Source organism: Parasteatoda tepidariorum, chromosome 11, assembly GCF_982258835.1.
Source record: "Parasteatoda tepidariorum strain Cologne lab strain chromosome 11, Ptep-v5.0, whole genome shotgun sequence".
NCBI classification, from domain to species: domain Eukaryota; kingdom Metazoa; phylum Arthropoda; class Arachnida; order Araneae; family Theridiidae; genus Parasteatoda; species Parasteatoda tepidariorum.
Window position 1 is genome coordinate 35,005,462 of NC_141765.1, and position 26,851 is coordinate 35,032,312.

Consider the following 26,851-nt stretch of genomic DNA (forward strand, 5'->3'; position numbering starts at 1 on the left):
CAAACTTTTGGACCGTTATCTTGACCAAACTATTGAGATTATATTTCTCAGATTGCGGTTATTCCCTATATTTTTAGGGTCAGAAATCCAAATCCGTCAAAAAAAAGGAATGTTTATTCAGAGAAAGTAAGCTTTTGTGTCTGATTTCGTAATTCAAAACATCGTCTGCACTTTAGCATATTTAATTATAATAATAATTTAATAATTAGCATATTTAAAGTCACCACATCGAACCATTAAAATTGAGTTTTGGAACGCGAAGATCGAATCATTAGATCATAAGTTATTCAGGGTAGCTCTTATTTTTATTCTGCGTACTGTAAATTTGGTAAAATTAGAATAATCTTTGCATTTTTTTGTAATTCTTGTATTTAAATTTTAAAAAAAGTTCACTTTTCTTATTATGCTTTCACATATATTTCTAATATACTTTATATTACTGTATCTAATGTTCTGAAGATTTACAAGAATAAATTTTACCCTTCATATCTTCATCCTGATAGTTGAGAGGTTCTCTTGGTTTAACAGTTTCATTTAGAGATGCTCTTCTTATCTCTGGACTGCGATTTGGGATATCCAAAGAACGAGCACTTCTATCCCGCCAAGTGTTACTTTCATTGTGAGCCATCGGGTAAGAGTGATAAGGTGATGAGTCGTTTGAGTAGCTTTTTGGAGAACGTCTGTCTTTCGGTTGACTTGAGCTTCTTCGAGCTCCAAAATCAACAGCCAATGCTTCATTTTGCTGAGCATGTACTCGGGGCAATGCAGAAGAAGGTATTAAACTAACACCTGTAGTAAAATAAAAGGGAGTAAATTAATTACTAGCGATTTCTTTTACTTATTACTTGTAGGGGAGAGTTGGGTAGCCCCGCCCACAGTCAATTTCATATATATAGAATATTTTTTCAAAGCAATGAGTCATCGGACATTAATTGTTATATTAAAAAAAGATTATTTTAAAAGTTTCAAGTATTTATGCAGCTGTTAACATGGTAAACAATAGTTTTGAAAATATGTTAAATACAGTAGTCATGAAATTAAGAAAAATTGGTTGAATGTTTCGATTAAACTTCACTTTAATACTAAAAAAATAATTTTTTCTATACATACAGCATTAAAGTATGTAGTCTTAAGTTTAATTTGCACAAAGAAAGAAGTCTATATGTGAAAAATTGTTCGAGTAATTACAAATTTACAAAAAAATTGGATTTCGGGTATGAATGTCGGGTATCAACGACCAATTTTATTTCGTCGATAAATGTACGGTAGCAAAGATTATTATTTTATTGTTTCAAATTTGAATGTTATATGCATTTTTAGCAACAAATATTGTTGTTATTAAATGATAGAATTCACTTAAAGTATATAAATATGTAATAAATAAAATAATTTTGTGATAAAAATGATAAACGAGGTTTACCTATTGTCAATACATTGGTCATTTTCATTTACATCTGAAAAAACAGTCAAAAAAACATAATTTTTGTAACTGGGCGGCTACCCGACACATTTTTAAAAGAGCTGAGAAACATGTTTTTTTAAATTTCTATTTTTTTAAGTTAAACTATTCTTTTTTTGGTTTATTGTTTTTGCATTATTTAATTAGATGATAAAACAATAGAAGCATACAAAAATATTGATTATTACTAAATATTATACAGAAATATAAGCAATACTTTTTAAGTGAGCGGGGCTACCCGACTCTCCCCTACTTGTAATCCAAAAATCATGCTTTCATATTTTGTGGTGGCAATATGTTAGATGTAGTATAAGATTAGTCGAACGTACTAGAGGCAATCACAAGCAGAAAGGAGTATATTAGTTACTGAAGAATTTTTTTAATTTATTAATTTAAGAATTATTTTCAACGATCATTAAAAAATAGTAATTCAGAAATTATGTCTCCATATTTTGTAGGAGCATGGTGGTGGATACAACATGAGGTTAGGACGTTGCACTTTTATAGAATGTTACAATTAAAGTCTATTTGAGAATAACTGCTTTAAGTTTTCTCCTGCTAAGTATTACCTCTGTAAATGAGCATTGAATCGAAAAATTAAAATGTATTCAAATTTTGAATACTTCATTAGCAAGCAGTTATATTAATTAAGGCGTTTACTCCATTAAAAAACAGACATAACAAATATTAAGAGAAATGCACACAATTTGTCTCGTTTGTTTTAATTAATTATTTATTTTCAAACATGTATTTAAAACATGCTTTTAATATCTTTGTTTGTATGCTTTTAATATCCTTGTTTGTACGTTTTTAATATCTTAATTTTATCTTTGCTTTTCATAGCTGAACCGAACTTGGTTGTTTTTATTGGTCGAATATATGCTTGTACAGAAGTTGTTTCTTCATGATAAAAATAGCAATTCGGGAAAATATCTTATTATTTTGTTCTGTTCGGACTGCTACACGAGTTTTATTGAGCAAAATAATTGTATTTTTTCTGAATTTTGTTGTATTTGTTTAGTACTTTCAAACCGACTGCCTTAATTAATTAGTTCATAATCTGACAAAAATTTTTTTTATTACTCTATTTTATTTATATCTCCCACATGTGAGATATAAATGTCATATAATGCCTATTGTATAATACTAATAACATAGCACTCATATCTCGCTAAAAATATCAATTGATTAGCATGAACTATTTGACACTATTTTTTTAACATATTAATAAATTTTCTATAAATAGTGTTTAAAGTTTTATTCAAAAACTTAAGATTTTTTAAGAAAAACACTCATATAAATAACAATAATAAATATAAATATTAATAATAATTTTACAAAAATATATCTCCACGGTATATGTAATAAGTCAAATTTTTTTATAAAAGTTACAGGATTGATTCCAAATTTGCGTGATGCAAGCTGATCAAAAATACAATTTTCCCTGTTTTTTTGATGATGTTCTAAATACAATCATAATTGATTCTTCATTGAACAATGGGTGAAAACACATGTTTTTTTTTCACACGCACAAAGCTTCAGAACACTCACAGAATTCTAAATTAAACTTATGAGCTAAGATGCAAATACACACATGCGTTAAAACGCATGGTATAGTATTAAAAATTTTATTAGAAAGGAATTTAATGTATAAAGAACTTGCATGCAGTTCACATGCTCGTTTTAATGCAAAGCTTAGTCCTTTCAGATACTTCGATAAATTCTCGCAGCTGTTCATTGAAGTTATAGGGATTCATTGTTTCGAGTACTCACCACTTGCTCGATCTGAGTAATGTCTGTCTTCATCATACATGTATCTTCGAGGATTTTGGGCACAAATATCCAACTCAGAGAAACTTTCAGGCTCAAAATCATAGTCAAAATTACGAAAAGAGCAAAGGGCTTTTTCAAATTCATTATCATCATCTAAGTTGGGTCTCAAAGGTGCGTGATGATCTTTGCGTTGATGAGGCTGCTCCCAATAATAGTCCATGCTTGTATTTTGCCGCTCTAATCTGGGTTGCCGCTTGCCGACATTTCTTTCACCATATCGCATTTCATCAACAGAATAACCTCTTTCTCTCTCTTGAGGCAAATTCATCTGGGGACGACCTAGAGATGTTGAGCGGCTTTTCCTTTCAGCCACAGTACCATTATCCCAGCCTAGTTATGAGAAAATATAACACATTCGGAAGAATTAAAATGTAAATAAAAAGTTCAAAATAGAATTTTTTTTTTCAAGAAAAAGAAAAAAAAAGCAAAGTTAGAAGAAGAAATGCAATTGGAAGTTTAAACCAGCTAAAGGGTCATTATGTAGAGAGAAGTGAGCTTAATAATTGAATCAAGGGTAAAGTTTTGGACTTTTGAACTTTAGTTTCCCAATTTATTTTGGGTATTAACCCCTTGCCAGTGTCACCCGAATCCAGTTCGGGCAACTACTACCAGCAGTTCTAACTTCGGGCAGAAGAAAAATTAACGTTTCTATTTTGTAAAGCCGAGCTGTGTTCGTTTCTACTTTAGGATACTTAATTTACTATTTTCCTAATAGATGGCATTAGTGGATGATCTTTGTCATACTGATCCACATAAAACAAATGTTGAACTGACTTCGGGCAGGAGAAAAATTAACGTTTCCATTTTGCGAAGCCCGAGCTGAGTTCTTTTCTACTTTAGGATACTTAATTCATTATTTTCCTAATAGGTGGCATTAGTGGTCCTAGTTTTTCACCGATTACGACTTCAGTCGAGGGAGGGAAAATGTGGGTGGGAAAAGATATATAAAATGTATATATTGAAAATCATGTTGTTGTGTCTTTATATTATATTATATAAGTTATATTATATTTAGTTTCAAAATTTTGTTTCATTTGATCTAATTGAATTAGATGTGTGCATAATCCATTACTTTTTTATGTGAATGTAAAAATTATAAATACAGTAGTTATTGCATTAAAATTTTTTTTTGTAATAAAAAAACATTTTCTAACTTTTACAATAATATTCGGAACAAAATTAAACAGTCAAATAAATTTTCCATTTTCGGTCCCTTTTTCTGAAATAAATGTCACTGTTAAGGGGTTAAAGACCGTTTGGATCACTTGTTTCCGATTAAAAAACACTTGGTCTGCCGGAAATGACAGAAATAATGAGATCAGGGGTTTCCATCAAAAGATGAAATTTTTTCTTTATAATCTGGCTCTTAGCCATAAAAATAAAGAAAAGTGAAGAAATAATTTGCCAAAAACAAAGCAGTTGATTCAGAGTGGCCTATAATCTCTTGTTATATTGATCCGGTAAATAATCTGCGGGCTATTTCAAAGGTAAGTCCCGCAAATATGGATTGTAGAATGAAAAAGAACCATTCTTTTCTTGATTGAAGTATGGCATACTAAGTATAAAGAAGTTGTCGTAAACTGTCAAAACCTGGTAGAGTCTATGCCAAAAAGAGGGGAACTGGTTATCAAATGATAGGGAAAATATATAAAATATTTTAACTAAGGACACTATTCTTAATTAACTGTTGTTTTTCAAAATATGTGCTTAATGAAATTATTAAGTTCGCTATTGTAGGTGATGGTAAAATATAGCTGTTGATGTGAATTTCTAAAAAAATAAATGACTAAAGTGCTGTTAAGCGTGCCAGTGATATTGCAGAAGCATGTGACTAACAAATAATCGTGGAAAAGTGCTGTTAAGCGTGCCAGTGATATTGCAGAAGCATGTGACTAACAAATAATCGTGGAAAAGTACTGTGGGCCCCTTAATTTATAGATGAGATGAAAACAAAATGTTCACAATCAGTTAATGGAAAATACATGTTTTATCTTCATTTTTCATCATGTCAAATTTAAGAAGAAAAAAAAAACTCGCGATTTAAAAAGGTAGAACTTTTCACCTTCACCTAATGCTTTTTTTTAGATTTCTATGTGTTTTCTCTGCAAAATAATTTCAATGGAAAACACGAACATTTTGCAGACGAAATTTAAATCGTTTTCATAGCCTTTTTAGACAAAAAATCGTGTAATTTCATCACAAAAATAAAATAAAAAACGTGTAAGATATTGAAATATATTTACAGAAAATGATTGAAAATACGAAATTGATGATAAGATACTAATTTTTCTAGAAAAATTGTTAAATTTATTAAGGTTTTGACCTGAGCATGAACTTTTCCGATCACTTGATCAGAATTAAAATATATTCTGTAATAAGCAATATTTTTTAAATCGTTTATATTAAATATTTCATCAATTTGCGCTTTGTTAATTTATGATAAAAATATATATTTGGTCATACTTTAACTTTATTCCATATTCGAAAAATTATTCAGAAAACCTAGCGGAATTTAATTTTGTTTAATTTAATATAGGAAATTTATTTAAAGCTCAGAGTTTATAAATTGAGTTAAAAATAAAAGTCATATCAATCAGTAAAAGTTGTGGTATTTGTACTCACCGTCGGATGGCAGCTTTTTTGATCCATGAGGGATTGTGTCAATTCTAGAAACATGTTGTCTATGCGAGTCTCTTCTTTCTGTATGGCACTCCAACGATGAGTTTCTTTCTGGTGCGCCTTTTATCTGACGGCCTCTTTCAAGAGGCCTTCCACGTAAATCATGTTTCTCCAAACGCTGTTTCATATTTGGAGTATCTTGGTAATATTCTGGTGGTGGTCTCTGATGTTCTGGACTGATGCTTGTATCTTTATTTCTAGCTTGGTGTTCTTGTTCAACTCGCTTGTAAGATAAGTCAGAGAAGTACGGAGGTGGAAGATCAACCCTAAGGCTATCACTATATAAAGGTGGGACTTTTTCTTTGTTCTTTGGAATGGAAGGTTTGCTGTTACCTTGAATTTCATTATTTGATATTTGAGTCTCCTTCAGATTGGGGTGGGGGTGACTGTTGTTGGATTGAGCTTTGTCCTTACGATAATTACTTGATAGAAAGTGGTACCGAAAATATTCTATGAAAGTTTCTGTCTCTTTGCCGCTTTCATTCTTCTCACGTTTGTTTTTAGCACCAGTATCGACCTTTCTTGGTTGATGTACATTATCAGTTTTATTTTTAGGAGAATCCACTTTTTCATGATGACTTTGAGATTTATCTTGAGCCGGGTAATCCTTCTTAGACTGCGGGTTTTTATAATCAGAGTGGGTTACACTCTTATCACAATTTGTTGGCTTGTTGGTCATATGACGACGCTGCGATGGAGAACCGCTTAAATGGACGACTTCTAAATGATACTCTGATGGTTTAATGGCTTTTTTCATACTTTCTCTTGCTGCGTTAGATGAAGATGATGATTGAGAGCTTTCACTAATTTGATTGGCATGGTCGTTTGTGGCATAAGCTCTTTGTGACTCCATGCCTTCAGAAGGGCACTTATTAGCACCGGAATCATTTAAATGACTCTCTGTGGTTTCGGTACTACAAGTTTCTCTAGATCTAGTAGGGGCATTTAAAGAATCAAACTGAAAAGGAATAAAATGTTTTTCAATATGCGTGATGTTAAATATTTAACATTTTGCATGTCGTAAGAATAATATTATCCTTTAATCTTTGGATATAATTTCGAGTTAAATTGCTCTCTGATAGTGAAAAAGTAAAAATAACTCAACTTGAGTTAATTTTAATCCATTCGCTAGGATAATTACTGAAATGACACATATTTGAGTGCATCATTCCAAATATAGCATGCATATTTACATAAAAAAATCTATTATAGCCGTGTTACAAATAAAATATTTTCGATCTTTCAGCCTTGAGTTAAAACGGACACGTATGACTTTTACGTGTAATTTAGTAGGTTTGATTCAATTTTGTCTATATTCAAAGTCTTCAAAAATTGATGGGCTAGACCAGGGGTTTCCAACTTACATGTGTCCGTGGGCCGCAATTAAAAACACCAGTCAAATGGTGGGCCATAACTTTATCAATTTTATATAGGACTCTTTTATGTTTGAAGGAACACTAAATATTACTTTCAGATTTTTATCAAAGTTTTTTTAATATTAAAAAGCAAAATAACAAGCATTACAAATAATACTTGTTGCGTATCATTTTAATCTTCTCTTAATCAGAAACTTAGGGACAAGATTTTTTTTCTTTTAAATTTAATTCTGCGATAAATTAAAATTTTTTCGAATTATGGCAACAAAAACAATTCTCGATCACATGAAATTAAATTTTTTCTTCTTTTCCGCTCATGCGATATTCAATTCAAGGATTTTAAATAAAACTTGATATTCATTCCCTTTTTTATGTGTTTTAAAATTTACAAATGTAAGTAATTTCGTCCAAAATAAGTGGTTTCAAAAAGTTAAATGTGAGAATTTCTTCGAGAAAATGTCTGATACGCATATGCTAAATTATATTCACAAAATACAAAAAAAAAAAAAGAAAAAAAGAAACGAAATAAAAAAGAGCAACATACACGATTATTTTTGTATTTGACAAAAATATTTTCTTGGATGCAAAGCCTGAGAAATAAAATTCTTTTGCACCGTTGATATGTTAAATTTCACAGAAACGAAAAAATTATGTTTTTTTAAACGAAAGAAAAGTATTTTAAACCCATATAGATTTTTTGCGAAAATTGTCCGCAAAAAAACGACAACTAATATATCTTAGCTCGCTGGCCACAAAAAAAGGTTTCGTGGGCCAGACGCGGCCCCCAGGCAGCCAGTTGGAAACCACTGGGCTAGGGGAAGTCAGAGGATTTATTCGTTGTAACAATACACTGTTAGAAATTTCTGAGAAAAAGTGGGTAAATAACAAATTATTTAGTAGTTATTTTACCGTATTCAAACAAATAATCATGCATAAGATTGTATTCAAAGTGTTAACAGTGAGAAAAACCGTCTCTTAACTACTTTCACCTAATACGGTTAAAAACTCAGAATTTTATAGCATCAACTTGGCCCACGTTATGAATCTACTTAATTGCTTGCAGCTGGGTATGTATTACAGCCGAAAGAACTAATTTGTCAATTTCATGCTCAGCAGAACAGAGGTTCAAGACCTTACGTTGACACCACAATATTTCTCGCCTTCTCTTCTACACGTGAAGAGTTTGCAGTGTCTTGCACTCCCCAGTTTGTGTCCCTAGGCTGTTAGGTTACGATACTATCTTTCACGCCTATATTTCAGCACCATAAATCTGCTAAACTATTTCTAATGTTCAGTTAAATGTCTTTTTTACAGCTTTTCACCCATACTTGTTGTAAATAGTCAAAACCACCGTAAAGTTTTGTACTCATGTTCTTTTAAGCATACATAACTTCCAGATAATTGCGATTAACCGAACCTAGAGGAATTTTCAGTTTGTAACAAGCAAAAAGAAAACTATTTTTTTAAATAAAATTTTCAGACTAGCAGCTTTTAAAAATTGAAAATGTAAATTACTGGGAGCTCAAAATGCTTACGGTTTCATTCAAATCAAAAAACCAATTGTCTGGTTGAGCTGATGATGTTCTTGCTCTTTCCTTCCTCTTTCGATGGCAGCAACCACACATCCAGCGCTAAAAATAAAAGTTATTTTTAAAGTTATTTAGTTTAAAGTTAGAATATTAATACTAAGGTGAATTTACTTTTTCTAGTTTAAATATTTACTAAAACCTGAGTTTTTTAGAAGTTTCACTATATCTTTCTAGGAAAGGTCGTGAAATGATTATATCTATTACATTGGAACAGAAAAAATTATTGCATAGAAGTTAACTCATTCAGTTTGTAGTCATTTCAAATCAAGAACCATTTTTTGTGGGGATTTTACTTTACCCAAACATGGTTTTTCGAAATTATATTAAAAACTCTTAATTATAGGAAATATTTGAAAATTTCTTTTGTCCTGAGTTAATAGAATACGCAATGTTTTTTTGGGAGCTATAATTTTTTGCGCAATAATTATATTTGACTAGGAATTGTAATTAAAAAAATTAGGTCATTTTTAAGTACAGCATCATTTAATAATACAAAACTTTGTAGAATAATGCAATAATTTATAATAATACAAATTAACTTCTAAAATTTTTTTTTTAAAATAGTGTGGTTCAGAGATAGCTCAAATTGGACCAGTATTGCATCAAGTTTAAAGAAATGTTTACGAAAACGCCCCGTTTTGAAGTAAGCGGAAGAAAAGTTTGAGTAAAGGAATTAGTGAAGCAGGCTTAAGTAATTCATGCCCCTTTTGGAGAAGATTGTTGCAAAAATGCATTGGAGCAGTTAAAATAGCAATCACATCACGGGAATCCTGCTAATTTGATATGTATAGCAGCTTTTTTTTTGCAAAAATTAGTATTTTTTTTAATTTATTCAACTGAAAATTCATTTTATGACTTATTTAATAAGCTTACCAGGTCACCAGTTCCCTTATAAACACAGTCTTCACAAATACCTCCCTGACATACATTGCATCGATTAAAAGGGCAAATAACTTTTTCACCATCTAGAATTCGTCTTCTGCAGGTTACGCATCGACTATGCAAATACTCAGGATCCATTTTATCTTCTTCATCCATGTCTTTATCCGGTCTGAAATATATATATATAGATGGAATTTAAAAAAATGAGAGTTATAGTTGCAAATAAGGATAACTATAAAAATAATAAATGCTTAATTTATTCAATAGGTTTCAAACTACAAATTGAAAAAAAATTCGGAAACAAATAAAGAAAGGATTTATACTACAGTTTGTCTAGGGAAAGAGCTCCCCCTGCCACAGAGTCTGAAGCCGTCCGTCGCTATGGAAACAAGAATGGTGCATTTCTTGGAGTTTAGCTTCTCTTCACTCTAGGGCTAACACAAAAGATCGAGGAAAAAGATTTCCTTTATCTCACCGATCCGAGCCAAAATCTGTCCTAAACAATGACCCTACACCCATGGATATGGATGAATAACACTTATATAGAAAATTCTCATGAACAAGCAATAGTAGAATCTTCGTGCGGATGACAGAACTTGCTGGCTAACCGCTGATGAGTGATGATTTGTTAATATCTTCATGTTTTCCTTTTTGAGGTGGGTAGGTAGGTATTTTATTCACGTCACACTAGAGCTGAGCAATGGGCTATTGGCGACGGTCTGGGAAACATCCCTGAGGATGATCCGAAGACATACCATCACAATTTTGATCCTCTGCAGAGGGGATTCCTTTTTCAGAAAGTAACATCAAAGCTTGGGCAATGCTTCTGCATTTAATATTACGTTTTCTCTAACGGAAAAAATCCAATACTCAACAATACATGATTAACAAAACAATGGGTAATACGCATCGGAAAGACACACTCACTATCTTTTTAAATGATCACACGTTCAAGGCAAGAATTCTGATCGAAACTCAAAATTCTTGATCAAGTAGAATTTCTGTTGATGCAAGAGCCTCGGAAAGCAGAAGAGGTGCATTTTAGCAAGGATTCTTTCCATTTATTTTAATATACTTCCTCACACATTCGATTTGATATTTCTGTCATGATATACATACAGTTTACAAGTCACGGTAACAAAACAGTCACGGTTTCATTCTACTAGTATGGCTCAACGTGACAGTGACAATCGAACACATCAATCGTCTGCTCTATATGAATAAAAAAAAAATTCAAATTTATCTTGAGTGCTGAATGCGTGTCATGAATTGCTTACTCTGAAAACATTAAGGATGGATACTTTTTGAGCAAATTACATACATTATAATAAATTAGCAGCATTTATTATTAATTATACTTGGCAGTAATTTAATGTACTGATCTTTTAATGTTCTTTTGATTCCAAATATTAAAATAATTTAAACCTTAAAAAAATTAAATAGAATATACTCTTTAAGTTAAATTATATTTCAAGATTTATTTCAACTTAAATATTATATATTGATTGCATAATCCTATGCAAATATGCAATTGATAAGACAAGACTTTAAATTATGAATTAATTATTTTTGATCCGTTCACACTTATTTGTTTTTACTTTTCAACTATGGGAAGCGTTTTGTTAGTGATGACACATTCATATGATAAATGTCGTAAGCCTATTAGAGAATTGCAGGATTATCTCACTAGAAATAAACAGTTCTCTATTGCATTCCACAAGCATTCTCGTTTATTAGTTTCCCCGTTTTCTTTCCCTTATGTTTTAGTATTTTCTTTCCTTATATATTGAATGGGAGAACGAATATCCATCAAATGATAAAGAGATTTAGGATTTGCTGGTCTGTCTTTCAAACACTATAATATCCCAAATGTTAGAATCCTGACAGGATTCTCTAATAAGAATATACATTGAATATAGCAACATATTTAAAATGATTCAGCTGATTTAAGATATTTAATAATTTTTCTAAGGAGGGACAAGAGAACACAACTGATTTCAGAAAAAAATAACTTTTTATGCATCTTTTTATAGAATTATAGATAAAATAATATAGTCAATTTCAAATTACTTGAGTACATTACTTCAAAGTACATTTAAGCAGTTCCATATATAATGCTGATAATTTCAACATGAGATGGAGGTCGTAATGTTTCTCAGTTAAAAAATTTTTTTAAGACTAGCTCCGTAACTTCTTCATTTTTTTCCGTTTTGATGTACATAGAAAAATGTTTATTATTGATGTAGTTTTTGATCGCACGTCAAACTTCTGAAATTTAATGTTAACAAAATAGTAGTATATTGGACAAAAAATGCTTTTAAGGTAATAGTACAATAAAATGTCAAACAATTGTGAAGGCAAAACGAAGCCAAACTTGCAGCGGAAATTACAGAATTAATAAAGATGCTTTTGAACTTTCAGCCAAACCGAAAGAAATTTAAAGCGTTATTGAGGTAGGAAATATCTAATATTGAAAGAATTATAAATAATATTTGTTAATATTTTTCCCCTTGTAAGCTCGTCAATGTATATTATGCTGTATATTACCTTATCTGGAACTAAAAAAGGAAGTATGCATCTTGAAAATTCCTATTAAGGCAAAGTTAAGCTTAAATTAAAAAGCGTGTTTGAAAACCTCGGACAGAATAAATCTAGGTCTCCAGATTTACCCCTAGGGTAAAATATGCCCCTTTAAAGTTTCATTTCATTCGCTTTTAAACTAACAAAAACTTTTTAGCTGCTTTGTTTACGTGGTGCAGCGGCTAGGCTGTTTGCTTATTACTAGTGAGGTTCAGGTTTCAAATCCCAGCCTGCAAGAGTGATTTTTATCGCTAATTTCCCTTGCTAGAAAAGGCTGAGAACTATTCAATATGTTTTATTCAAATTATAAATAATTATTTTTTAATTTAAGTTAATTTTTTTCAAAAACATTTAGGACGAAATAACAATAGATAATAATTTTTATTTTTATTTTATAACTAAAATAGATGGATAATTAAAGAAAAAACAACTTAAAATTTAAAATTCAAATTAAAATTGTGAATTTTTTTCAATAATTAAAAATCATAATTTTATAAATTTCAAAATAAAATTTATCTGATTGATACAAAACCGACATCTAGAGCTCGATTTAATTATAAAAAAATATAAATTAAATTGACAATTTAGTCAATATTAGGAAACATTTCAAATATTTGAAGCTTATTATTGGACAAAAAGAAGAATAAAATTAAGTAAGAATATTTCAGAGATCTGATCTTTTCTCTTCCTTAAAGTGCTTTCCATTTAGAAGTAATTAAAACAATAGAAAACTTTTATCATCTTGAGTTTCGTCATCTATATAAAAAGCTCACCTTAATTTGAAAATGAATTTAATTACTACTTTCACTTCATGAATTTCTATAATCAATACTGCCTGATGTAATTACTTGCAGCCATATAAAGATCTTTTGCAGACACAATGATTGCATTAAATAAAATCATTTGTTAAAGGACGCATGCAAGAAGTATGTAATTCCCTGTGACAAAGATTGTAATCTTTGTTGTATCTTTAAATACTTTATTTACTATTTATTATATCACAGTTATTTGCCTTTATTTTATTCTACATTTTATTATAAAACATACTGTAATTTAATGAAAATGACGGAAATGTTTGAATTTTTAATTTAGAAAATTCACTAAAATATTTTTTTTCAGAAATTTTCTGTAGAGAAAATAAATTTAAATCCCATTTATTATTAGACTTTTAAAATTTTAAGTGGTATTAGAACAAAGTTAAGGTAAACTTCCTATGGAAGTGAACTAATCATCACAATTATCTCTTTTTCTGGCGAGTATTTTAAATTGCATGATTCTTATGGAATCTTAAGTCAATTCGATTACCATGCGATTAAGAAAAGTCAATGATTTAAGGGACTAAATTTCTTAAAATAAATATTTGAAATTGGCATAAATAGTCAAATAACTCTATATTGAAATAATCTGTTTTTAATAATGATTTGATTTGAGTGGAGAAAATTAAAAGCATCGAGCTGTAATTCAGATATTGCAAACATATTTTTACTTTTTTTACTTATAATTCGTCCCGCAGTGGACTGATCGTTAAGACACGGTTCCCAGCAGAACACCGAAGTCAAGCATCACTGGCTACGGTCAGTGTGCGGGTGGGTGACCACTTGAATCAGTCTGCGTAGGGACCGAGGGTGTGCGGTATTGGTCCTCGTTAAACTGTGCTACCGTAAAGTGCTCGACTTTGCGTGCAGGTCGTCGGGCTACCGAAGCGGGGGTGCCATCCCTCCGCAGAGGATCAAAATTGTGATGGCATGTCTTCGGATCATCCTCCGGGATGTTTCCCAGACCGTCGCCAATAGCCCATTGTGCAGCTCTAGTGCGACGTAGATTAACAACAACAACATCTTATAATTCTTAATTTATTCTAAAGGAAATTTTTTATTTTTAATTTCCTTGTGAGTTGAACGTAACTATTCTAGTTTTCTATATTTTATAATGTTTTTGATCATTTTTGTGATAATTTTTTATGATTATTTTTCATGAAAATCAATAAATAAAAGGAATGACGTTTTTTCATACATTAATAAAACGTAATAATGTATGATTTGATTCAATGAAGAGAATTTAATTTTCCATAAGTAATCCTAAATAAGTAATCCTACTTAACAAAAAAATCTTAATTTTTATTTTGAACTAAAAGAACTTAGCAAAAAAGGAAACACGAATGCAATAGTGAATTTTATGAAAATAAATAAATTCAAGGAATGATGTCTTTTCGAACAATAATAAAACGTAATAACGTATGATTCATTATCTGGTTTGATCAAATGAAGAAAAAGTAAATTTCCAAAAGTAAATGAAAAAGGTAAATCTTAACAGGAATTTAATAGTCCTCAGGATTGCATTTTGTTATGAAGTTGCCAGTATTAAAGGATAGCTGACTGAAATCATCTTTTTATGATTGGTATTCAAAGGATAACAAAAAAAATATCCTAATTTTTATTTTGAACGAAAATAACTTTCTAGAAAAAGAAAGCAAGAATGTAACGGTTAATTAGAATTTAAATTTAAACAAAATTGAATTTTAATAGAAAGAAAATCAATAAAACATGGAGTAAGCATTTAAATTGTAGTATGACAGGGAAAAAAAACATTGTTTCATACTCTATTCAAACATTAAAACTTTATTTTAACTATGTAAAAAGTATAAGAATTGTAATTATGAAAAAAGAACCCCATAAAAATAGAAGAAAAAGGAATGAAAGAAATAAGAAATGTTCAAAAATGGCATAAAATCTAAAAAAAAAAATATTAATATATCCTACGTAAGTCCAGTTTTTAAAAAAGCGAGCTGCTATGCAAATCAATTTTTCAGTATGTCAATTTTTATGTAGAATACAACTTAAATCTAATGATTAATAAAATATGCCGTAAACATTCAATTCGCCGCATGGCAGTGATGTAAAAGAAAAACATTGCTCTTGCACTTCATTTAAAAATTGGAACTAAATTTTAACTACGTAAAAAGTATAAAATTACAATCAAGTAAAAATAGGGAATGAAAGAAATAAATGTTCGAAAATAGCATAAAATCTTCGAAAAGTTTCTACGTATGTCATTGGTGATGTATAACGTAATAACTAAGAAACTAGATATAGAAGTCAGAAATTCGGAAAAACTCTAGTCTCAATATTGCTGTTGAAAGATGATGCTGTAATAGGCTATATATTGTTATTAGGGGTGAAACAACACGACACTTTATTGGCATTTGGGAATCTTTCCCCATAGACTACTTTTCTCATGGCAATTCATCTTTTTATTTCCCTGTTAAGGAAGGCAAAACAAAAGCAAAAGGGTATTCTTTCGATCTAAAAAACAAATATTTACTTTTTCCAGTTTTTTATATCATTTATTTGTTTTATTTATAACTGAACTAGTAGTAACTGAACTATTTTATTTTTTGAAAAGAAAAATAAGCCAACTGAGGTTTATTGTTTACTAGCCGCCTAAGGCGGCCAGCTGTCCGCCACGCTGAAGGTTTTCACAAATAAAGTTTTTTAAAACGTAGCAGGAAATCTGAAGATTAGTGGACAATTAAAGTGTTCCTGTCCTGCAATTTTGTCTTCATATCCAGTTCTGCTGCAGTTGTGTTATAGCTCTTGAGGATGTTTGAAATTATATAGCTACAACGCTTAAGAAAAAAAAACTAAAATGCTAAATACATGAAAAGAACACGAAAACGAATAAATGTTTTATGGTATCAATTTCTATTTCTATATAATTTTTTATGGTATCAAATTCTATTTCTATATCTGTTACGTCAAGCACTCAGGTATTATAATTTGATCTAGTTGTGCTTGTATAATTTTGATCTAGTTGCGCTTTCTACGTCATTTTGTTAACATCGTTTGGTTTGTTATTTAACATCGTTTGGTTTGTTATTTCTAAGTTAACTTTCAAAAAATTGGCTGGCATCAGCATTTTTATTCTTTAAGTTGCTTATTTTTTCTTTTGGAATTCGTTCCTTTTTAGCAAAATGTTTTTCAACCTAATCGAATTCTTTGCCGACTGTTCTCTGTATATATAAAGAAAATAAAGTAAATATTTTTAAAGTGTTGTGAAAAGAATTTTTAGTTGTACAAAGTACTACAATATCGCTACAAAAATTATCGTCTTCGCTTAAGAAAAAAAAAATAGAGCGTGGAAAGAAGAAGAAAAACTTATTATAACAATTATGAACAGCGACAAATATATCAAAGCGAAGCGTTCTATTTACGTATCGAATATGTTGCCACATTTTTAATACAAAAGTTAAACTTTTCTCCACTTTAATAAATGTAAACTAATGCGAACTTTACAATTAAATTATTAATTCCTTCGTATATCATTGGTTTAAGTTGTCGAAAATTAATATTTCAATTGTAAGGTTCGCATTAGCATACATTTATAAGAGTGGGGAAAAGTATATGCATTTTTTAATAGTTTTTTGAATATGGCTCTTTGAAGACGAAAAAGCAGACGAAAAGCATAGACTTACAAAATGACTGATAACTAAATAACTAATCCAAATTTTTAAAAAAGAAAAAAAATACTTCTTCATTATGTCAAAACACAATTATGTGCCGAGTTTCGTGCCTGGGCGAGGCTTCTGGGGCGATATATTGTGATTACAGACACACACACACACACACACACACGCACACACACACACACACACACACACACACACACACACACACACACACACACACACACACACACACACACACACACACACACACACACACACACACACACACACACACACACACACACACACACAGCCGCTTTTATTATTATGTATAGATAAATAGAAATTCTGATTTCCCGCATGAAATCATTTCTCGATAAAAATTAAAAAAATTGTAAACAAAGGTATTTTTACAGAATGTTTCCTCGTTTTAAATTTTTTTATGGTTTAGCTAAACTCATATGAAACTACTTAGCATTGCTCCAAAAATGCAAATTAAAAGTTTTAATAATGGTTGAAAAAAAGTGTAAATTTATATATTTTAGAAGAAATAAAATAAGGAAACCTCTTGGGTATTTTGGCAATATTTTTCAAATGATGTATGCTTCTTAAATGATTTTAGGATAATTTGTGCATCGGAGATATTTCTGTTGCCAAAATTAAAAATAATTGCATAAGTTTGGATGAAATGCTAAGCTTTTTAAAGACAGTTCGTCAAAGTCTCGTTAATATGTCTTCAATAATCAGTCGTAATTTTATTTACTCCTTCTATTACTCTATCATTAAATTTTAATTAAGATGGGATTTTAGAACTGATTTATGAATTTAATGCATCTGAAAAATTAACGAAAAAGAAGCGACATATAATAGTTTAGACACATAATAGTTTAAAAAATTTTTTAATAATTTTTAGCAGTTGAACGAAAACTTTCGCGTAACTTTTAAAATCATTATTTGAATTTTTATGGTCTAACTCCCACATGGATTTTAATTAGCTTATCAATTTATTGCACAGAATATTTTCGTGCAAATTTAAAAAGTGAATGCAATTTTTGCAAAATGATGTGTAAAAGCTTTGTCTAACTACTATTTTAACATAATTGTTAATGAAAATATTTTAAACGAAAGGCAGTTTTTTTCAGTCTAGCAGTAAAAAATAATAATGTCTATGTCAAGAATATTTAAAATATTGTCATCATTGAAGAGAAATATCATATTTCAACACACCACTGTAATCAAATTTTAAACTAAATATTATTTTGTTTCAAAGTCAAGAAAGGAAGGTTAAATATTGTTAGAAACTTACTTCATTCTTTTTCGATCCATAGTCAGTTAACTGCACAGTTTCTTCACTAACTTAAAGGATATGGTACTATGCGTAGCTAGAAAGAAAAAGTTTTTAACTGAGATTTGATTATAATAATAAAAAATATCAAAGAATTTGATAAAAGAATTTGATAAAATTTACAGTGTTTTTGACTCTATGAGAACATTAAAAAGCCCAGTAATTTTTACTGAAGCGCCTTGTTGATGATTTTTTTAAAATTAGCAATCAAACATTGCTTTATAATATGTGTTAAAATTTGGTGAATTTTTTTCAAAATTTGGTAATTTTATCATGATACCTTAGAGCATGTCATAAAAACCGCTTGCTCCGTTAAATTTACTTTTCAGTCATGTTTATTTTCTAAAAGTGTGGTAATAAGAACCTTAATTTTGAAATCAGAATTTTCGGAAAACCGATACTATATGAACGGAAGCTGTTACCATATAAATGGTTACATTTAGGTTTTATTACCAGAATTATGTTTTTTTACCAGAAATATCTTTATCTAATATAATATCTTTATGTACTATCTTTTTAAATATAACAGAATATGTAAAAAATTTGCTTATATTGCTAAAATTTGCTTATTTCTTTATTATTATTTGAAATTAAGAGATTATTATTTAAATGAAAACTAAATTTCAAGTCTTTTAAATTTCTTGTATCTTTCTAAGGTAAAAGGAACAAATGATTAAAGTTTTAAAAACGTTAGATTCATTCTGAAACAGAAAAATACATTACAAATCATCAAAATAGTTTTTCGAAATTTATTTCTTTGCACTTTTTATTCGACACGTTCAAAAACTGAATAAAAGTTCTTATAAAACAGATTTGTTTTTTGATAAGAAAGAACTATCATTAGCTTGAACAGATTGTCGGAATTGAATAATCCTATCGTTTTCTTTTTTAAAGATGTTAAAGAGGTTCGAATATTCTTTTTCAAAGATATTAAAGAGATATGAACATGTTAAGTCAGGTTTTCTTTTTAAGTAATTTTTTTATAATTGAAATGTTAGATAAAAAAAGAAATAATGATGGCATTGTACATTTGACATGGGGAAATAAATGGTATCAAAGTAATGTAAAGATATTAAATCTGTAAAAAAAAAATTCTTTTCAGAACAAAATCTTTTTTTTTATTATTTTCATAGTTTATCTTGAACATATTTTAGTTGCATTTTCTAAAACTTCATTCTTATACCTAGTCATAATTAAAAAAAATTTTTCGTAGTAATAAGCATGTATGTGAACAAAATTATGAGCTTAATATGAATAAATAAGTTCCTTCATAATATAATACATTAGCTTTAAATTTTAATTCTCTTAATTAAACAAAATTGAGATTTTAACTAATTTTAAATACTTTTTAAATTTTATTTACAGGATTTTCCAACTTTTCCAATTTTCAACACTCGTACGATATTTTAGATTGTTTTATGACAAACTTGGTCTATATAAAAATTTAGAACAGCAATAAAAATTATTCAAACTGGAAATAGTTTTTCTGATGGTGTGGATTAATGCAAAATGAATATATCTTTTTCTCAAAAACTAACTAAACACATAAAGAGAGGAAATTATTCTTTTAATTTATAAATAAAATTATTATTTTCATAAAATTTTTTTTCTTGCTTAACACTACCATTATTAATAATAATATTACATCACCATTATAATTAAAATATATTAGAGCTATAATTTAACTTAGCACATGATGAAACAAATGGGAAGAATATTAAAATTCAAAATAGCAATTTAAAGTCTTCTGATATAAAGATCAATGTAAAATAAATATTCTTTTTTCAAAACCTAGAAAAATGGTTAAAATATAGAAAGCTTTCACGTCTAATAAATAAAATTTTTAGTTTTTTTTTTTAAAAAAAAGCAAATTTACATGTCTCTAACATCATTAATAATATTTAAAATACAATAGCACCGGGTTTCAACTTAGCACATTCCAAGACAATTTGCAATTTGCACCCTATTGTAAGTTAAAAGGATAATAAAATAGTTCAAACTAGAAGTACTTTCTTTGGTAATTGTAAAACATCGCAAATACATCTCTATTTTTTTAAAAAAACACAGCAAAATACTTAAGAAAGTATTCATGCTATTTATGAATAAAATAATATAATAAAACCGTTAACTGTTTCATAACCGCAAAGGTAAAAAATATTTGTTGCCATAAACTTTACAACTAATTGGATAAACAGGCTGCAACCGGTTATTTTACCGTAATTTTAGAATGAAAATTCCAACAGCGTACGTTATTGAAACAAAGTAAATAAGTAAGACAATGACATTACTTCAGCTTAAAAAATTTAAAATAACAAGAATAGTATATTTAATTAATTTCATGATGTTGCAAGAGAATTAGCAATTGTTTTTTCAAAAAGCTAAGTAAAATTAGGAAAAAAAGTTTCTAAAACATTGTATTTGCTAAAGAATTGGAAGTTAATAAATTATTCTCACCTCTTGATATTCTTTTTCTTTAGGATTTCACAGATTTGAAACGTCGTGTGTATGTAGTTAGTAGCATATATCAAAGTATTTTATCTGCTAACTGTTCTTGAAGTTGGTAAAAATATTAATTTTTAATAAAAATCCGATATGAATGGAAAAGTCACTACCATATAATCACTTTTCTAAGAATTCGGGAAACTGTTTTCAGTAAAAAAATTAAAAGACTTTTAAGAAATTCTCCCATAATGAAAGTGATTTTTTTTTAAAGAGAAAAACAATTTTGTAAACAGATTCTTATTAAAATATGATTTTTAAATTTGACAATCAATGTTAAAATCTTTTTAAATATTTAAAAAGCAATGAGACTGATGTGTAATGATTTATTCACTTGATTAAAATACCAATAGTTAAAATTTCATTTGATTATTTTTATGCTAGGTACCTTGCTTGAGTCAAATTTTACTGCTTAAAGAGTATTTAATAGTGTTTTATTTTGGAATCTTTTTGGGAGCGTTAAAATCAGGTGATATGATAAAGTGTATGGGAGTATGATACTATTAGATGGAAAGTGTTATCAGATAAACATATTGATATGCAATGAGACACAAGGCAAGCAGGAGAATCCAAAATGAGTAAGGATATTCTCTTGGATTAATCATGCTAAATTGCTTGAAAGTGATGAAAAGCACGCAGGCAAATAAGCAGAATTCGCCTGCTTTTATTAGCTCCTGAAAATAAATACACAAAGCTCAAATAAAAGTACAATATAATAAAACATACTGAGAATGTATTTGGTCTTTAAGAAGGAAAATAGAGTAAGCAATAAATTTAATTTCGCAAGAAGATGAACTTTTAAACATAATTCTTTTTCATAAAAAGTATTTCACCAAGGCAGGAGCATGGAGGATAAAAACCAATAATTTGGTCACCAATAACATGATTGAGACGATGTGGTTAGTATTATGGTTAGCAAAAGCCGCTCCTACATCACAGACATGCTAGCTCGCACTGACCATGTAATTTAGGTCACCACTGAGGCTCGAATGCATGTAATGTTATGTTTTAATTGCTTAAAGCTCGTAGATAATCTGAATTTTAGTCTTTTAGTTTGCCAGGTAAAATTATTTAGAAAAAGAACCCAACAAATGCCAATTATCTAACATTTTCTACTCACATACTTTTTCCACACATATACTAATATTTCTATTTAATATTTTCTACACACACCAACATTTAACCCCACGTTTATGTCCTAGGGATCATTTATCGGCTAATGGTTAACCTTTTCTTTCTCGCTCCAGTGAAAATTACGGGGTGAGGTTTTGCCCTCGATTTCTCGCTCCCGTGAAATTTCCGGGCTGGAGTGTTCAGTAGTAACAAGCCATTAAGAATAAAACTAATTAATTTCTTTAGCCCGCAAAACATTTTATTTCTTATTTTACACACCAGATGGCAGTACCAGGATATTTTTAAGGTAATGGTAGATAGTTAGTTTATTTTAAACTAGATGTCAGCACTAATCATATACGTGTATTTGGCAAAATAGCCACTTTTATGACCGTTTTCTTGAAAATTAACCGATCGTTATGGGGTTAAAGTTTGAAGATAAGACAGATAGAAAAAGGAAAGAAGAAAGAGAAAAAACAACAACAAAAAAGAAAATCAAATGCGAAATTAAAAAAAAAAAAGTTAACATAAAAATTGAAAAAAAAAAAAAAAAAAAAGAAACAAACATAGATTTTTATTTTTATATTAGTTAGGGCATTTTGATTAGAAATTTTTTAGGACAAGCTTAGTAGTTGTTGGGGCATAATTGCATAATTTTGTCCTATTTTATGATAATTACTTCAGGATTTCTTTGTTTGCTTCTAGAAAATTAATCAGGTTGGTTGCCTTATGTTTAAACTTTAACCACAGATATATATAGTATTCGATAATTACTGTTTTTAGCATATACTTTTTGGAATTGTTCCTAAAAATGTAGCATAAAAGTATACACATTAGGTGCAACAAATTAATATTTAGAAGAAAATAAAAATAGTATCGAAATCTAACAAATCACTATTAGTGAATCCGAAACGAAAAATTCAAAACCAGTTTGATTGCATGACGAAATTTGTAACGTGCTTAATATTCGTCTTTCAGGTCCTCTCTGTTTCCTTTAGCTATCAAATAGTTTTTGATGCCTTCAGCCCCGCTTCTTTTTCTAGGTGATTAGTGCGGTTTCTAAAGCCTTTTGTTCCTTTTCCTTGCGTAAATATTAATTTGAGGCATCTCTTTGTTGGCAAGGATAATAAAAATTTATTTTAAGGATAGTCATTAAAGAACAATAAGAACAATTAGGAAGATTAAGATTATTATTTTAAAAAACATGTGTTTACAACTTTTAAAAAGAATGCGTTAAATCTTACCTTCAAAATAAAATTGCAATTCACTGAAAATCTATTCTATTCTGAAAAAAATTCTGATATATCATAGAAAAAAAAGGAAGCATTTAAGCGCAATAAATAGTTAATTTATACTATCTAAACCATTTATTACAAATTATTTATTAGCCAGAAAGGCATTTATACTTTCTATTAATTTAAGAAGAAAGTTTAAAAAATATTGCTTTGCAAAAGATTCTGACAAATGTTTTTTTTTTTATGTAAAATCATTTAAATTTCAAATTTTTTTTAATTATTGCCTTATACTTGGAATAATTTATTTTAGTGAATGCGAACATAATATTTTCCCATGTTTCACAATTTGGAAGAATAACGAAAATAAAGAAAAAAAAACAATTCTGACTTGTACCGATATAGCAATTGCATATTTATATATATTTTCATATGAATTATTATTTATGGATGAATTATACTGTCTTCAAATGCAAAAATAACATATATTTAAAGTGAATAATTATTTTCCCAAAGGATGTCTTTAAGCGTAAGTATGTATTAAGAACAAATTAATTCGATTCAAGGAAGGAATTTTCTCTTCCTTTCATAAAATTTCCAATTTGAATTTTAACTAGTTATGATGCCAAACTGTTCAATCACCTATTTTTTTGTATTTTTATTCTATTAATTGAAATATTGCTTTAATTTAATGAATAATTTAATTTATCGAATAATTCAATCTATAAAATACGTATAATTCAATTTATTAAATAACTAAGTTTAAAGAATTATTCACTAAGAATACCAATAATTTGTATAATTGTATAAAATAACAGTAAAAAAAATTTTTTTTTGGATATATGACAACGATTTGGTAATGTGTTCTAATTTACAAATTAAAGTTTTCGATTAATAAATGATAAATTTCAGACTATTTAAGTATATCTTAGAAATTTAAGCTTTGGAAGTTTGCTAGACTTCTTTTTATCGCTTTGTGCCATATCTTCGAAGAGCGACGTAAAGAGTAATTGATATCGCGATTCGTCACACAATTTATGAAGTGTAAACGAAATTTCTGAGCAAATTATGGATCATTTAACACGGTTCTAGAAAAAATACAAGTTAATTTTGATCAATGACATTTCTATGAAAAGTTAGCAATATCAAATGAGTTTTGTTTAAGAAGTTAATGCTTTGCATGAAATGTTTCTTATGTTAATTTTATTTATTGTGTCTCGTTTCTCATAATAAGTGGTAGTTTTATTTTATTTATATTACAAATAAAATACTCTAAATGATACAAATTTATTAAGAATACAAATTGCTTTCTGTTAATATTTTATGAATTTTATAATATTAAAATTTAGGATTTCGTAACAATTTTATAATTATAATAAAATTGTAACTCTTTGTTTAAAATAGATAGTAAAAAACTGAAGAACTGAAAATTATGTTTTTTTTTTAATCTAAACTAAAAGCAAAAGAAGTATAATTTGATACACGATGCGAGTTAGAAATAACATATATATCCCTCCATATATTAGACTGCTCTAAAAATTTGTTATTCGTTTGTTTATTAATGAACTAATAATTGAGTAAGAACATAATTTATGAAACACAAAAACTAAAGTAAGAGACTGAATTAAAGGGAAGAAAATATACAAAAGAACAATCTTCTATCTGGTTCACTAATCTTTAAACATATATTGAAGAGTATTGCATTGTTAAAGTGATAAAGGGAATTTGTTCAATTTTATGCCCGATGATACTTTATGTTTCAATCTTTGGTCACTCGAAATTCCACACTAACCATTTTAAATCCTTCATCAATTAATACTTTCGATTCTCATGTAGAAATAGATAGGATTTAGTGAGATCAGGGGATTTTGGTCGTTATTGAAATATAAATGGAGTTGTATATCAATGTTAGATCCATAAAGAAGTTTTTAAAACTTCTGAGCAAAATATTTTAAAACAGTATTGTATTTTTAGATACTAACAACGCCTAATTTTATTCGGCTAAAAGGCAAAAAGTTTCTGCAAGAAATAAAGAAGACACTTTCAACAAACAAGGACGTGATTAATTTTAATATGCATTTAGCTGCATAACAAAGCAAATGAATTGAATTTCAATTAAGTGTGTAAAATATTTTAAATTTTATTTGAGAATAAACTAGCATAGAGCAAATACAAAACAAAATGGCCCAGTATATGAATGGTGTGGTAAAAGTACACAATCGATATGAGTTTGCCAATGAAATTACTTTTGGGAAATGTTTATGCAAAAGAATGGATTTGGCATTTCTCAATGCACAAATGGGATTTTGAAACAGCGATTTATTTTAATAATTTTAATGCTGTAGTGAAATCGAATTGACAAAATATATTGGGTGCACAGAATATAAACATTATAGAATACGTCTCATTGCCTTTCAAATGACCTCATATATCAAAGGAATGAAACTTTATTTTTATTTATTCACTTTTTATAAAAACTTGTATATTTGTGGAGAAAAATATTTACATTTTTGATACATTGGATAGAGACTTTTTCACGCCACAACAGATGCTTTTTTATAGCATTTTGTACTTATTTTTAATTTACTGTATCGTCCGCACAAAAGAACAATAAAATGTATACTCGTTTATAGTCAAGTTTCAACCAATAAGTAAACAGAGATCATCCTGTAATTAAATATCATGTAGTATTAAACAAGTTTATATATGCTTAGCGTTTGAAAGAGTTGCTCATTGACCTGCTATATTGCGGAAATAATTTTTTGTCAACTCAGTTATAGTGCTTCAAAAATTAAAACCTTCCAATTACACATTTTAAGAGCGATAGTTTTTATTATATCATAAATATTATGAATAACAACTCACTTTGAATGGATAAAATTTCCCTTCTGTTCTTAACCTTATAGTCACTTAGATACACAGATTAGGTGTATTTCCTAAAATATGGAAAGCAGCGATTGTCACCCTAATTAATAAGCCAAAGACCAATCTAAAGAAACCCGAGGCATATAGGCCAATTTCACTTCTACCAACCTGGGGGAAGGTTCTTGACCAACTACTAACCTGAAGACTTGTCTATCACCTTGAAAGTTAACATATACTGCATGATCAACAATTTGGCTTTAGGGTCAGCAGGGAAACAGAGGAGGCTTTGAAAGTTTGTAATCGATTTTATTTTATTAATGATGCTAAATCAAAGGGGAAACATGCAATTGTTGCAATTGTTTCCCTGACTTTGTTCTTCCCTTGAACTAACATCTTCATTACATATAGGGCATTCGAAATTAAATCTTGATCTTGGTGAACTTCAGCACCTTCTGTCTTACCTGGTGTCATCTTTGAGTGTTAATCCGTTTTAGAGAAACTTAGGTTTACCTTAGAACATTTTTAACCTTAGAGGCACTTAGCCTTGAAAGGTGGACATTTGGACTTATAGTCGACTATTTTAATTATTCTATTAATCTTATTTTAGTCTTATATGTAATTAATGTGATTTTTCATATTTTTACTATTTGATGTTTTACCTGACCTTACTTTTATATGTTTTTACCTGCATTTTGACACTTTTATTGTTGGTTAATTTTATTCACTTAGAAGTTTCAAGCACTTCTAATCTTTAATCTGTTTTATTTTTATCCTCTTTTCGATTTTGGGATATTTCCTATGAGTATCAATCTTTTTTGCTTTGATTTTACTTCTCTGTAGTTTCGTAGTGTTTAGTTCACGTGACAACGGGTGAAACCTTTATCCGCAAACTCCTTCGAGGGTGGGTCGGTTACTGTTAGTCTTAACCTTATAGTCAGATATTGCAAGTAAATTT

At 28.9% G+C, this 26,851-nt stretch overlaps 1 protein-coding gene across 1 annotated transcript in view; it reads right to left on the reverse strand.

Moving 5' to 3' along the window:
- Positions 1-445: 445 nt before the first annotated feature.
- LOC122269374 (uncharacterized) overlaps positions 446-26,851 on the reverse strand; it is a 32,627-nt gene continuing 6,221 nt past the window's right edge. Inside the window, exons 2-7 of the mRNA XM_071187261.2 lie at positions 18,149-18,224; positions 9,810-9,987; positions 8,883-8,978; positions 5,915-6,929; positions 3,233-3,622; positions 446-789 (exon numbers count right to left, since the gene is read on the reverse strand). Coding sequence (XP_071043362.1) covers positions 446-789; positions 3,233-3,622; positions 5,915-6,929; positions 8,883-8,978; positions 9,810-9,987; positions 18,149-18,168 — 2,043 coding nt within the window. The 5' untranslated portion in view covers positions 18,169-18,224. The remainder of the gene's footprint in view (positions 790-3,232; positions 3,623-5,914; positions 6,930-8,882; positions 8,979-9,809; positions 9,988-18,148; positions 18,225-26,851) is intronic.